Genomic DNA, 13142 nt, shown 5'->3' with positions numbered 1-13142 from the left:
TCGTGCAATAAAATTCCTACTCTTTTTTTTTTTAATTTTCTATACACGTACCGGGAGCCGCGCAGTGTGGCCACGTGAACGTTGTACAGTTACCGTGCGACGACGGGGTACCGGGATACGATAATTATGCGGTCGGCCGGCTGGCCGGCCGGCGAAACGGAAGTTCGTTACTTAACTTGTTATACCGCGCGACTTTTGGGCGTGTACTGTGTAGTGTGTACGTGAGTAAGTTTGGCCGTTTGGCGCCTGCCATCGCCCATCATGGCCCTATCGTAGTATTATCCAGTATTTGTCTTATAAAAATACGCCCAAGCTTTTGCATTAAGCATTTTTTTTTTTTTTTATTTCAAAACTTTGTACCGAAGAACTCGACAAAAGCTGTGTACAAATCGAAAACAATCGTTTTCAACGAGTGTCCACGAAAAAAATAATCAAACACATAACGTTTCAAACCGTATTTTATAATTTATAATACCACTCAAAAAATATTAAAAAAAGGATATACCTGTACTTTTAAGTATCAATTTTGAGTTTTCTATCAATTAATTAATTTGATATTTAATTTAAATTATTGTCCAAGGATAATTTTATCATATTTTCCTCGAATTTATGAGCTAATAATGCCAATTATCGTTATAAGGACGAACAGAAAAGGGATTGTGACACCACATTCAGCAATCAGACCTCGATAAAGTTATTCGATATTTTAAAATCTAGTCAGTGGTTTTAAAGACCTATAGGCTTATAGCCTCTTCTCCCTCCATACATTTTTTTTAAAGATTACCCCTTCCAACTAGGTACCTACCTATGTACAATATACTACACAGTATTTTATTATTTATAGTCATATAGAAGATATATCATGTATGATTATTTTTAAACATTTAAGTCTTAGGGATGAACTTACTAGGTATACTAGGCTACCTAATATAATATATTATGTTGCACAAAATCAGTGATTTGTTGACAAAATTGTTTAGTTTGGCCGTTTGGCGGATTATCTGTTAGAAAATATGGGCTTTAATGTATAACTATCCACATGTAATGAGAAAGAATAGTAAAATAACGTCGAAATATTTAAAGTAATTTATAATTTATATTTATGCTAAATAATCTATGGTAATAAACTATTATATAACATTAAATTGCGTTTGCATATTATACTGTATATTTATATATAGTTATATAATTTTAATCATATTTTGATTATTTTTAATTCAGAGATATTAAATATTGAATTTAAATTAAGTATTTTCATTTAAGTTTAATTTTATAATCAAACATATACTAAAAATTATATAGTTATTTCATTTTAATTAAAAACAATTCATTAACTAAAGGCAATTTTACGATTGACACATAATACATCAAACATATCATAAAATATACTCTTGTTTCTTCATAACTTATTCATTAAACTCATTCAAACTATCAAGATAATTAAAAATGTTTAAATTAAATTACTAAAATAATCTATAACAGCAAAACCATGTACCTATATAAACTATACACAGATCGTCAGTACAATATTTTTGTAAGTCTTCTATTTTATTTGCCTATTATTGAACTAAAAAAAAATATTTGCTTTGAATATTTACCTTTCCACTTATACCTATATTTAATTTGTTGGGATCTTATATAGGTAACTATTTTCTTATATGGTCAGCACGTGGCGTAACGATAGCAACAGGCTTTTATTTGTAGTCCATATAAAATGTCAATTGAATGGTCTTCAAATACAGAATGTTGAAGAAAATCAATATGAATGAAATAAATTATTTTTAAACAGACAGAAGAACATCGCTGTTAGTGATACTAACTAAACCTTAGTCAAATTCCTGTATAAATAAAAAAAACTGTAGTATGTATTCTGATGACCTAGAATAGTTTTATACGTATTATAAGATATAATATTATTTAGTTCGATGGTTCAACCAACAAAATACAATTTAAAATAATATTATAGGTACTATAATACTATAAATCATTCATAACAATGTTATAGCCTACTTAATGTTTATATGAATTCAGAATTACACTTTAAACTATTTTATATTATGAATCTTAAGAATTAAATTATGTTGACTTTATTGTTTAGATAGGTAACTATATATCTAGGTACTGTGTACCTATATCAAATATATAATGTACGAATATGTTAATATTGTTTTAGATGTTTATTGTCATTAATAAAAATTGAAAAATATATAAATTAAAAATATTATAATGATTTCGCATACGGTATATTTGCTTGATTAACAACTAGAACACAAAAACGTTTAGGTCTGTCTGTCTGAAACCGAAAATAAATGTAGAAATTATTATATTTGATAGTAACCTAAATTATTTAGTTAAAATTTAAATTAACAATAATGTAAATTATAAGTTCTATTGAATTTAATAATTAAGTAAAAATAAATTTGAAAAATTACATGTTATTTTTCTAGATTAGTTTGAAGTCGAAATTTCACTTTTGGGGTACTAAACTGATAGACCTACATTGAAGTACTTAAAATAATATGAATTAAAAATGCATATTGTCACTAAAAAAAACTTATATTGATAAAAAATAATTATATATACATATATTCTAGAAAGATTTGTTTATAACGACTTAAAATTGTTTAAAAAAATATATTTATATTTATTTTTTTAAATGAATCTTATACGTTAAATATATCATCCGGTATATTATACTGATGACTAATAGTATAATATTAATCCTAAAACTGTTGACAATTATCATACTAAATAAACATAGCAGCATAGGAAATTTTAAACAAACAATATACAATTATTAGTTTACAGTAAAATGTAATTAAATCACTAGGTAATTAAACCCAACATAGTTGTATGCGGATATGCTACATATACGTATATAAGTTCTAAGATTGAGAATGATTAAATACTCGTTGTTATGTAGGTGTGACCAAGTCCACAACGAGTATTAATCTAACACTGAGTTGTGTGAATAAATTCTCTAGAATGAGTAGAACTGCAATATTTATTCTGTAAAAATTTTAGGAGCTCTACTCGTGTTTTGACTTTTGATATGAGTCCTAGTAGTGACCGTCACGTTAGTTATTAATAATATTAATAAAGTTCCGCACCGATCGTCAATATTATAATATGTACTTATCTGTTTGTTTAATATTATAATTAAATATCTATAGTTGGCACGTACACTATAATATAGTATACATATATTATTTACTTTAACTACAATAATATACATATTAATATATTATACAATTATGAATTGAAATAAAGTAATAATTATATATTTGAGTTTACTACAACCGGATGTTGATTTAGTTTGATACTAAAATTAAAGTATAAATATCTACTACACAATGAAATATACCTTAAATATATTTATTTATATACCAGCTCGTATATTTAAATATATTTTTATACGCCACTACGACGTCACGTATAGTATTTAAAAAAATAAAGAGCGATATAATAATTGTAAAACAATCATATTTCTTTGAATGTATAAGATAGTAGATAGTATTAAAATGTAATGCTTGTATTTTATTTTATATTATATGCCATTATGCGTAATGCGAGTTAATTTATGAATCTGTAGTGTCATCATCAGCAGGTACAACCAAAGTATCTGGTTCTCGAGTTGAATCTAAAGCTTTGTGTAATTTTTCTAATTCCAACATTTGCGTAGTATAATGTTTACCTTTTTTCGGTGGTTTCATTATCAGTCGAAGGTTAGGTGACATTTTTAATGCGATCACTGTACTTCTAAAATGCAAATATAATTTGCTTGTTAAAATATTTAAATAGATACTATTTACTTATAATATAATAAAATTAGTGATTACTTTGAGCTACCAACAATTATTACAGGCATCCGCCAATTAAACGCCAACTTGGTAAGCTGGTATTGACTTTCAGGTTGTATAGGCTGACAGCAAATATTTTTATATTTATCTGCGTCTAAGTCATAAAATACTACATCGCAATCTTCGGTGATGACTCCAAAAACAGTACTTGAGAATGGTGACCAAAGAGCATCAGACACACTCCATAGGAGATCAAATATCAAAAGTGGTATACTATTATAAAACAAAAAACCAAAAGGTTAAATTACAAGACGTATTAAATTGATAAATATAAAATAAATATTTAAGATCACACAATAATTTTTATATTTTGTACAAGAAATGAACAGCATAAATCTATTGATAGATTAAGTAAAAGTTATATACACACATAAATATATATTATATGATATTCAATCATATATTTATTATTCACTGTCAAATTTAAGTTTATGGTACCTAATTTAAATTTTAACTAAAATTAGTAGGTTGTAGCTATTATAGTGAACAAACTTTAGTTTGCAGTAAACATCTTTGTTGCCATTTAATTCCTTAAAGTTCTCTTGTGTTGAATATAAAATTCATTTTTATATATTTAACTTTTAATAAAACAATAACCATACTTACTCAGATTTATCTTCCCATATTTTAACCGTACAATCACCGCTACATGATAAATAAATGTTTGGATCATATTTATTATAATCAATTCTGTAAATTGACATTTCATGAGCTTTAAATTTTTGCATAAAAAATGAGCTCCATTGTGTGTTACATTTAAATATATAGCCTTCATTGGTTCCAACCAAATATATCCCACTATTTTCAGGATGAAAAGCAATTGTTGTGCCTCTACCTAAAGAAAAAAATTAGAAGTAGGTACCTATACATTTTTAAGATGCAAAACAAAATATAGTTAATAATAGTTTACCAATTAACGTTTCACTAATTCCACCAAGTGTTATTTGAGGTTCAATGTCTAAAACTAATGTAACTATAATGGTTTTTGACATTTCACTTTGCATTAATAACCAATTACAAACTGTCCCATCTTCAGATATAGAATAAAAATTTAATTCGCCATCGGGTAAATCTTTTACCCAAACTACCTAAATACAATTCCGCAGAAACTTATAATAAGTATATAAGTACCTATATATACAATAATATGTTGTATAGTTTTAATACATTTTAAATATTTTAATATATAGTTATTAGTTATAACCTCTAATTTGATTAAGTATTTATGCATTCAATTAAATACTCATAATACTTATTTATATTTTATTTTATTTTTTAAGTTACAAGCCAATACCGGAATAAAATAGAACGTGAATAGATTTATGATAATATGATATAATGTAAAAATAGTTTAATAGTAATCAGATATTTTGAAAATTGTGTATATAGTAAATAATATCAATATAATAATGTATTTAATAGTAAAAATTTGCAAATTTCTACAAATAGGTAATACTTTTTAAATTACTTCAAATATCTTAAAATAGCTAAAATAACTATTTTTTTAATTTTGTAAAAATTTGAAACCGAAATAATGTCTAAAAAATTGTGCTGCATACGTATTTTTAAGACTTTTTAAATTTCTGCAAGAATAGCTTATAAGGAACCTTGAATTATATTTTTAATCCTTATAACCATAATATCATCAATTGCGTGTAAGTTTAAATTTTATACATTTTTAGCCATTTCTTGAATGAATTTAATACTTTTATTAACTTATACAATAATATCTTATCTGTGTGCGCTGTGCGAAAAGGTATTTAACAATATGGTAGATATTATTTCGAATATCAAGTAGGTAACAAAGTAGAATTTAGTTTAAATTTCGTCAAAAACAAATTATTCGTAAACATTAAATTTAAATTTCATTTGCCAATTTTTTTAATTAGAAAAAAAATGATGCTACCATTTAAAAAAAAAAGTAAGTTGTATCAAGCATGTGCGTATCGAATGTTGAAAATTTGAAATTTATCTGAAAATGTGTATTTAAGTGCTATCTTTCGATCAGCGAAAAACCTCATTTCAATAGAAGATTATTGAACTGAAATATTTAGTGGTACCTCTTAGCGTGAACATACACTGTATATAAAAAAAAAAAACTATAATAGTTTAAAAATTTTCAATGGCTATATATATTTTTTTTAATTGGTCTAAATATTTTGAAAAATTTTTTGTAAATAAAATATAATTTGTTATGCTGCAATGTTTCAAGTTTCAATGTCTAATAATTTTGAATTATACATCAAACTAACTACATAGATAGAAGATAAATAACAATAACTAACTATAGTGAATATCAAATATCAACGCGATATCAAACTTTAAACTTTAATTGTTCGTAAAGAAACATACGCCAATTTATGCCAAACTTAAATGTTCAGTAAACAAAACTAGAAATATTGTATTAAATTTTAAAACCTCGGATATAAAAATTAAAAATTAACATTTTAAACTACAAAATAATTCACACCTTTTAAAAAATTTTTAAACACGAAAAAAAATTGTGACTTAATATATTTTTGATACTTTTAAGCTTTTTTACTAACAAAAATGTTATCATTCATAAATTGATAATTTAACACAAATCAATTAATTATAATGTATAATATTAAATTAATATGTTTATTGAATTTTATAATCTTTAAAACTGTCATTGAACTACGAACTCCAATAGAGCTTCTCGTCACATGCTTATAAATAATTGTAAATGTTTTTAATATTTTTAAATTTAATTTTAACTATGTTCAAATTGTATTTTATTTGCTAAATAAAATTATTATTATTTATGGTAAATCGAAAAAACAAAAACAAAATACACAAGTTTTACAGTTACCTATTAATTTTTAAATATTACATAAAAATAAAATAAAATTGGTAATAAAAATGTCCGTTTTCCTTATTTTTTTCTTTAGCTTTTCCCGATTATTTTTATTTAGAATTTTTATTTTTAATCTCCCGTAGTAAAAATTATAAAACTAATATATTCATAGCTCTGTTCAAAATATAAAATATAATTATATGTACCATAATTTATTAAGAATAAATCAGAATTAAAAATACATAAAAAATCACCTGTCTTACGCAAGCCATATGTTTAGTATTTACTGAGTCTGTCATATATTGAGCTTCTTTTGTTGGCAAGCTAACGTTATATACAGCCAAATGACCATCATGGAATCCAACAGCCAGGAGAAACCCGTGATTTCTATGGAAGTCTAAACACATCGCTCCACAATGCGTCTGGTTTATGTATTCGGGGTATGATGGATTTTTCAAAGACCATAAGCATACATAACCCACATCTGGACTGTCAGTTAATGGTAAATGCCCTTGAGCTATTATAAAATAGATATACTTCATACATAAACGAGAATACTGTTTTGCGTTGGCCTTAAGGGTGAATGAGCTGTTTAATTGTAATTACAATTACCATTTATCAATTATATATTATTATTATACACAAAACGTTTAGAATAAACATAAAAAACCGTTCACAGAAGTAAAAATAAAATTACTCATTTGATTAATTATAGGCAATTTAATAATCCTATATAATATGACAAATTAACAAAGTTAATACGTATATAAATGTTAGTTGTCGAATGTCGACTTATTTTATTTTAGGAACTTAAGTACTTTTTATATCCGTAAATAATTTAACTATTAAGCTGAGTTTCTTTAATTGACTAATATTTATGTTAAAGTAACACATTTATATTTAAATGAAAAAAAAAATGTTTTAGCATTTGATTAAATATTTTTATTAATATATTTTAGTAATAATAGGTTATAAACGTAATACTCACAAGTTCCTAGTGTAACAGCGAACATGTCGAAATAATCTGGGCTCCAACTTATATCAGTCACATATAAATTGTCAGCTTTGTCATATGTCATTGTCCACAATGGGAGTATTGTTCCATCTCTACCCCTAAATTGATCAGATGGATCTTCATAGTACCGAAAATCTAAAAGTAATATGGTTATTGGTTAATGGTTATGATACCATAAAATATAACTCTATATAAACAATAAGTTATAGTTAAGTATAAGCTTTTATTATTGTGTTACTAGTAATAAGTTACTTAAAATTGTCAGTATTAAATAAAAATATATAAATTAAATTTACAAAATAAATGCTAATGAAATAAATCGATTACGGATTATAATTGTATTTTGTGTAATACATTGTACATACCTTGTGCAATGGCATCCATTGTATTTAAATTGATAATTCTTTCCAAGAATTTAGCAGTGATTAACATATTTTTTTCGGTTTGATCTTCAGTTACATCATTTTTTTTCTTTTTACTAGCACTCTTTTTACTTGCATGAACAGCTATTTTATCTCTTTTTTCTTTTTCTTTTTCTTCCTGCTGTTTCAAGAAATCTTCATTATAAGCATCATAAATAATCCATTGTGTAGTATATGTACAAAAATCATTTTTTGTTGGTGGTGTAGTTTGAACTTCTTTATCCTAAAATAAAGGCACAATTATTATAATTTAATTCGATAAAATTATAATAATTATTAATTACTCTTAAAATTATTTCTTCTGTAAGTGCACATCTTTCGAAGAAATTAAATTGATTCATAAGTTTTTTTGGTGCATTTCTCTTTTTTGCTGATGAGTTTATATTATTGGTACTAGAATCTTCTTGTACAACAACTGGCGCTTCTTCGTCAGAGTCAGATGTAGCTTTAGGTTTTGAAGTTTTTTCCTCGTCCATTTCTTCTCCTCCTTCTCCTTGGTCACCTTCTTCATTAGGGAAATCTCCCTCGCCTTCACTCTCTCCTTCCTCCACTTCTTCTTGTACTCGCCCATCAACATTTTCATCAGTATCAATCTCAATATCTCCCTTGTCATGGTCAATTTCTCCTTGTACTTCTTCAAGTTCCGTTTCTTTGTCGTTGTCTGATGTTAAGCATTCTGTTGTTTCTACATTAATTATATAACATTAATTATTTTATATTTATGACCAGAGTATTAACCGACTTTGACCGCCTAAAAATTAATCTATTTTTCTATCGTTTTCCGTTTTTCTTTAGTTTACATATATAATATAAACCCAGCAACAACGGTAATAAACGTAGTTTTATGTATAAGCGTAAAAATAAATAATAATTGAAGACAGATTTAACAAATGCTTAAAAGTTGAAGTAAATTCAATATCGTAACGTTAAGATTGGTTTTCGCTTTAAGTATGTTTTTATAAAATATGTTTATTCATAATTAAAAAAACAAATTATAATTACAAATATAAAAGTAACCAATGAAATTGTTCTCTGTGTTCATAAGTATCTGTTTGATTTTTAGGCTCAATTTCCATTATAATCTATGATAACTATATAATTTATAAATAAACAAAATATGAAAAAACTAAACTCATATGTGATCCACTCTATAATATATACCTAGTAACCTATATCGACTGAAAAAAATAAGTTTAAAACAATTAAAACACCTTCAGAGTTTCAAAGAATCTATTGGTATAATTTGTATTGAATATGATTTATTTTTTATTTATATTAGATTTGTATAAAATTTACAACAATAGGTATAGACCTATAAAGTCTCATGACCATAAGTCTATACGAGTATTTTCGAAGTAGGTATTAATATAGTATACTAAACTTAGTTGTCTGTGGATGATGAACTTGTATAGTATAGTGTGAAATAATTTACCATAAAGTAAGGATATTAGTATTTTTTAATTTACTATTTATTAACGTGGACTTCAAATCAATCAATGTGATAAACGGAAGAATATTTTTGTATGGTACAAATGATCCGTCTCTATAACTATATGATACTCGAGCAGTTAATTCCGGTGGTTCTGTGACTTGTAAAACGTTACTTATTGCTTCATCCAATTCCTAAAATATAACAGAAATATGTTTTAAATTCAAATAAAAATAGTATTATCTCTAATAGTTTAAGTGTTCTCCGTATATGTTTATTGAGTTCATCTTCTCCCCCTTTTTCATAGATATTGGTCCAGAGAAGCCACTGAATATGGCCTATGGCCTATGGAATGTGGCATACCATTCAACGGAAATAGAATGATGTATAACATAATAAACCTACTTATGCTATATATAATGTCTAATATTATATAAGCTCTAATGTCTATAATTTAATATATTGTCAATATATATGTATATATTATATATATATTTATATAGAAACAATACAATATAATATGTTGATTATTATGTTGTATTTTAGCATATTGCTATTAAATAGGTAATGCATTTTAATATTTCTAATCATATAAGTTTTATAAATAGATAATTTATGTTTGTGGAACTTTATTAAAATATGGTGTCATTTAAAAATAATATTTTTTCTCATTGGATAAACAATATTAAAAATAATATAATTTGAAAAAGCTCTAATAGGTATATTTTTATTAGTTGGGTACTGAAAAATAGATATTGATAAAATTATAAAAATAACTTTAATTTTTTTTTTTTTAATCAAATAGGAAATAAATCAATAATGTATATGTATAGTGATTTAAAAAAAAAATAAATAAAATTCCTTATAATATTATGTTTAACATTCATCAGATAATAATTAATACTGCCGCACAAATTATTGAGGAATGTAACCCATTTCCGGAGTATTAATGAATCGATTATTATTATTATTATTAATTCGTATATGTGATATTTTAATTATAAATTAATTGCCCTTTTATAATAAGAGTTTTAAAAATGTAAAATATGTTTAGTAAATAATTACCTACTATTTTAGTTCAATTAATTATAACTTATGGCCTAATAATTATTTTACAATTAAAGTAAATATATCGTCGGTATAGAATTCGTGCAATTAACATGAGAAGTAAAAATAATGAATATAATACGTTATTCTTAGTAGTTGGTAGTATTGATGTAGTATAAAAAATATTTTTGTATAATCAAATAAAAATATCATATACACATAAATTAAATTTCTGTTTATTTAGTTAATTTTATAGTAAATAAGATTATTTAATCTCAAATTCGTGAGTATTTTAAGTTAGAGAGTATTCAAATGCATTCGCCATTTAAATATAAATTATAAAATATAATTGTATTTGAAAAGTGTTGTATGATTAAAGAAATAATTGTTTTGTCATGTTACAGTTTCGCGTGATCGATTTTTATTAAAAGAACTATTTTAAGGTATTTAATAATTAATACATAGATTTAATAATATCTTTTCTACCAAATTCATTTTTTTGGAAATTGATTATACTTGATATTTAATGCAGCAATATCTAATATTTCAAAATAAATTTCGCTATAAAATAATAAATATGAATATAGATAATTAAATTATTGATCTATGAATAGTTTGGTACTTCTTCGGTTAATTTTAATTGGTCATCCGGCTTAATAGATTCATTGGATGGAATCCCGTTAATATCGTCCACAGGCTTAGCTATCTTTACTTGGCGTCTGGAAAGTTCTTTATTGAATGGTTTTTTCTGGCCTGGTTGAGACTAGTTCACACAAATAAAAGTAATTTAGAAGTAAAATATAAATAATAAGTCCAAGTTTATCTTACTAATGATAGTCTTGTAGCTTTTTTAGCTGTTTGATCTAATTTTGGAGGCATTATTATTTTTAAACAAATAAAATTAGCTATTAAAATGATAAAACTGAAACACTAAACCTCCATTAAGTATTAATTAAATAGGTATCTCCCTTTTTATCAGAATTATAGAAAACTGGCTTAGAAGTAAAAATGTTAACAGTTGTACCTATATAACCATAGAAACTATATGTATTGATTTAACTATGGTAGTATTATTAAAGTTTTACAAGAAAAAATGTATTCTTAAAATTATACTTGTTCAGTAAATAAAATAAAAGAAATTGGTATTAATAATTATTATAGAGATGAATGTTATAAATAGCTAGTGATGAAATAGCTTGACTTCCTCAGTTAATATTTTCACCTTACGTAAAATCATTATTGCATTTCTATTTTGTTAGTACAAGTTTACCATTCAGTATACAAAATTACAAAAACACAAATTACCTATTACATTTGCAAGCTTACATAGTTTTAATTATGAGTTTTCTTTAGTTAGTTTATTTATATTATTTTTCAAAACATAGTTTTGGTTATTTATAAGTTATAAGTTATTACAGTCTTCAATCACTGTGGTCAGTAATAAATTATAAATAATACTAAAGGTATAATGAATTGGATAATACCTATCTCTATTTTTAAGTTAATACAAAATATATTAATCTATAATTATTTAAAGTAAATAGAATCAATGATTATAATATGCATTATTTTATTCACTTATTTACATTAATAAATACCATGCAACATTAGGTTTACGTGTTGTCGTGCAATTTGGGGAAATATCAAATGAACGCGTCAGTTTGACGAAAGACAATGATTAACACAAACGACATTTTAACGCAACTATTCGACAATTTTTTTTTCTGAATTCTGAGTAGTTATCATTATATATCATTATGATATAAAAATGTGCATCATTAAATTGATTTCTGATTATACAAGGAGAATAATATAGTAAACAATTCTTAAAAAATATTATTCATTATAAATTATAATAATAGGTTTTTATATTTATGATATACTAACAATTTTTTATATCTTAAAATATTATATGTTATAAACAGATATAAGTTATAACCTAGTGACCTGGTTAAGTCTTATAGTTTCAAATTTTTAGCGTAGACGACGAATGTATTATAGGTACAAAGTATTGGTATACTATAAGTAGACAACTGACAAGTAGTATAATTAGTATAAGTAATCAGTAGGTACCTATTGGTTTTACAATGTATATTTGATGCTATTATTATCACCTTTTGGTGCAATAAAAACGAGGTTGGTTTCTAGACTCTAGTACAAATTTCATGGGCGGAAATATTTATATACATATATATATAGGCTAGGCCCCCTCAAATATTTCACCCCCCCTCCCAAAAAAAAATTTAATAATATAATTTATAGGCATATTATATTGATATTAAAAATGTTGACCGCTCTAAAATATTTGTACAGATATCTACCTAAAAATTGTAAATAGTATTAATAAGTACAAAAAAAATTAAAAATTAAGAAAAAATTGAATTTTTCAAAAAACTTAAATGGACAAAAAACAATAATGGATAACTTGACTTGAATTTTTTAAACATAATCATTTACTTTTTCAAAATAGTTAGATTCTTTTTGTGCTGTTAATATGTATTTTAAATATTTAACTTTTTTTTTATTTAGGTACCTACTTACATATAATAAA

At 24.6% G+C, this 13142-nt stretch overlaps 1 protein-coding gene across 1 annotated transcript; it reads right to left on the bottom strand.

The window, feature by feature from the left end:
* Positions 1-2672: 2672 nt before the first annotated feature.
* On the bottom strand, positions 2673-11974 carry LOC114128646 (dynein axonemal intermediate chain 1-like). Its single transcript, XM_027993209.2, has 11 exons — positions 11420-11974; positions 11214-11354; positions 9582-9738; positions 8400-8800; positions 8059-8338; positions 7667-7828; positions 6933-7195; positions 4771-4948; positions 4467-4695; positions 3840-4073; positions 2673-3759 (listed from the first exon to the last, which is right to left on the bottom strand). The coding sequence occupies exons 1-11, from the start codon at positions 11468-11470 to the stop codon at positions 3579-3581; spliced, it is 2277 nt and encodes a 758-aa protein (XP_027849010.2). The 5' UTR covers positions 11471-11974; the 3' UTR covers positions 2673-3578.
* Positions 11975-13142: the final 1168 nt, after the last annotated feature.

Source organism: Aphis gossypii, chromosome 1 (genome assembly GCF_020184175.1).
Source record: "Aphis gossypii isolate Hap1 chromosome 1, ASM2018417v2, whole genome shotgun sequence".
NCBI classification, from domain to species: domain Eukaryota; kingdom Metazoa; phylum Arthropoda; class Insecta; order Hemiptera; family Aphididae; genus Aphis; species Aphis gossypii.
Note: the sequence above shows the minus strand (reverse complement) of the source record. Positions and strands in the feature narration are given on the sequence as shown.

Coding starts and splice junctions, on each gene's coding strand:
- LOC114128646 (XM_027993209.2), bottom strand. CDS start 11,470: ATGCCTCCAAAATTAGATCAAACAGCTAAAAAAGCTACAAGACTATCA. Junction 7,196..7,666: donor CGCTGTTACACTAGGAACTT/GTGAGTATTACG, acceptor ATTTTATAATAG/CTCAAGGGCATTTACCATTA. Junction 4,696..4,770: donor AATTAGTGAAACGTTAATTG/GTAAACTATTAT, acceptor TTTTTTCTTTAG/GTAGAGGCACAACAATTGCT.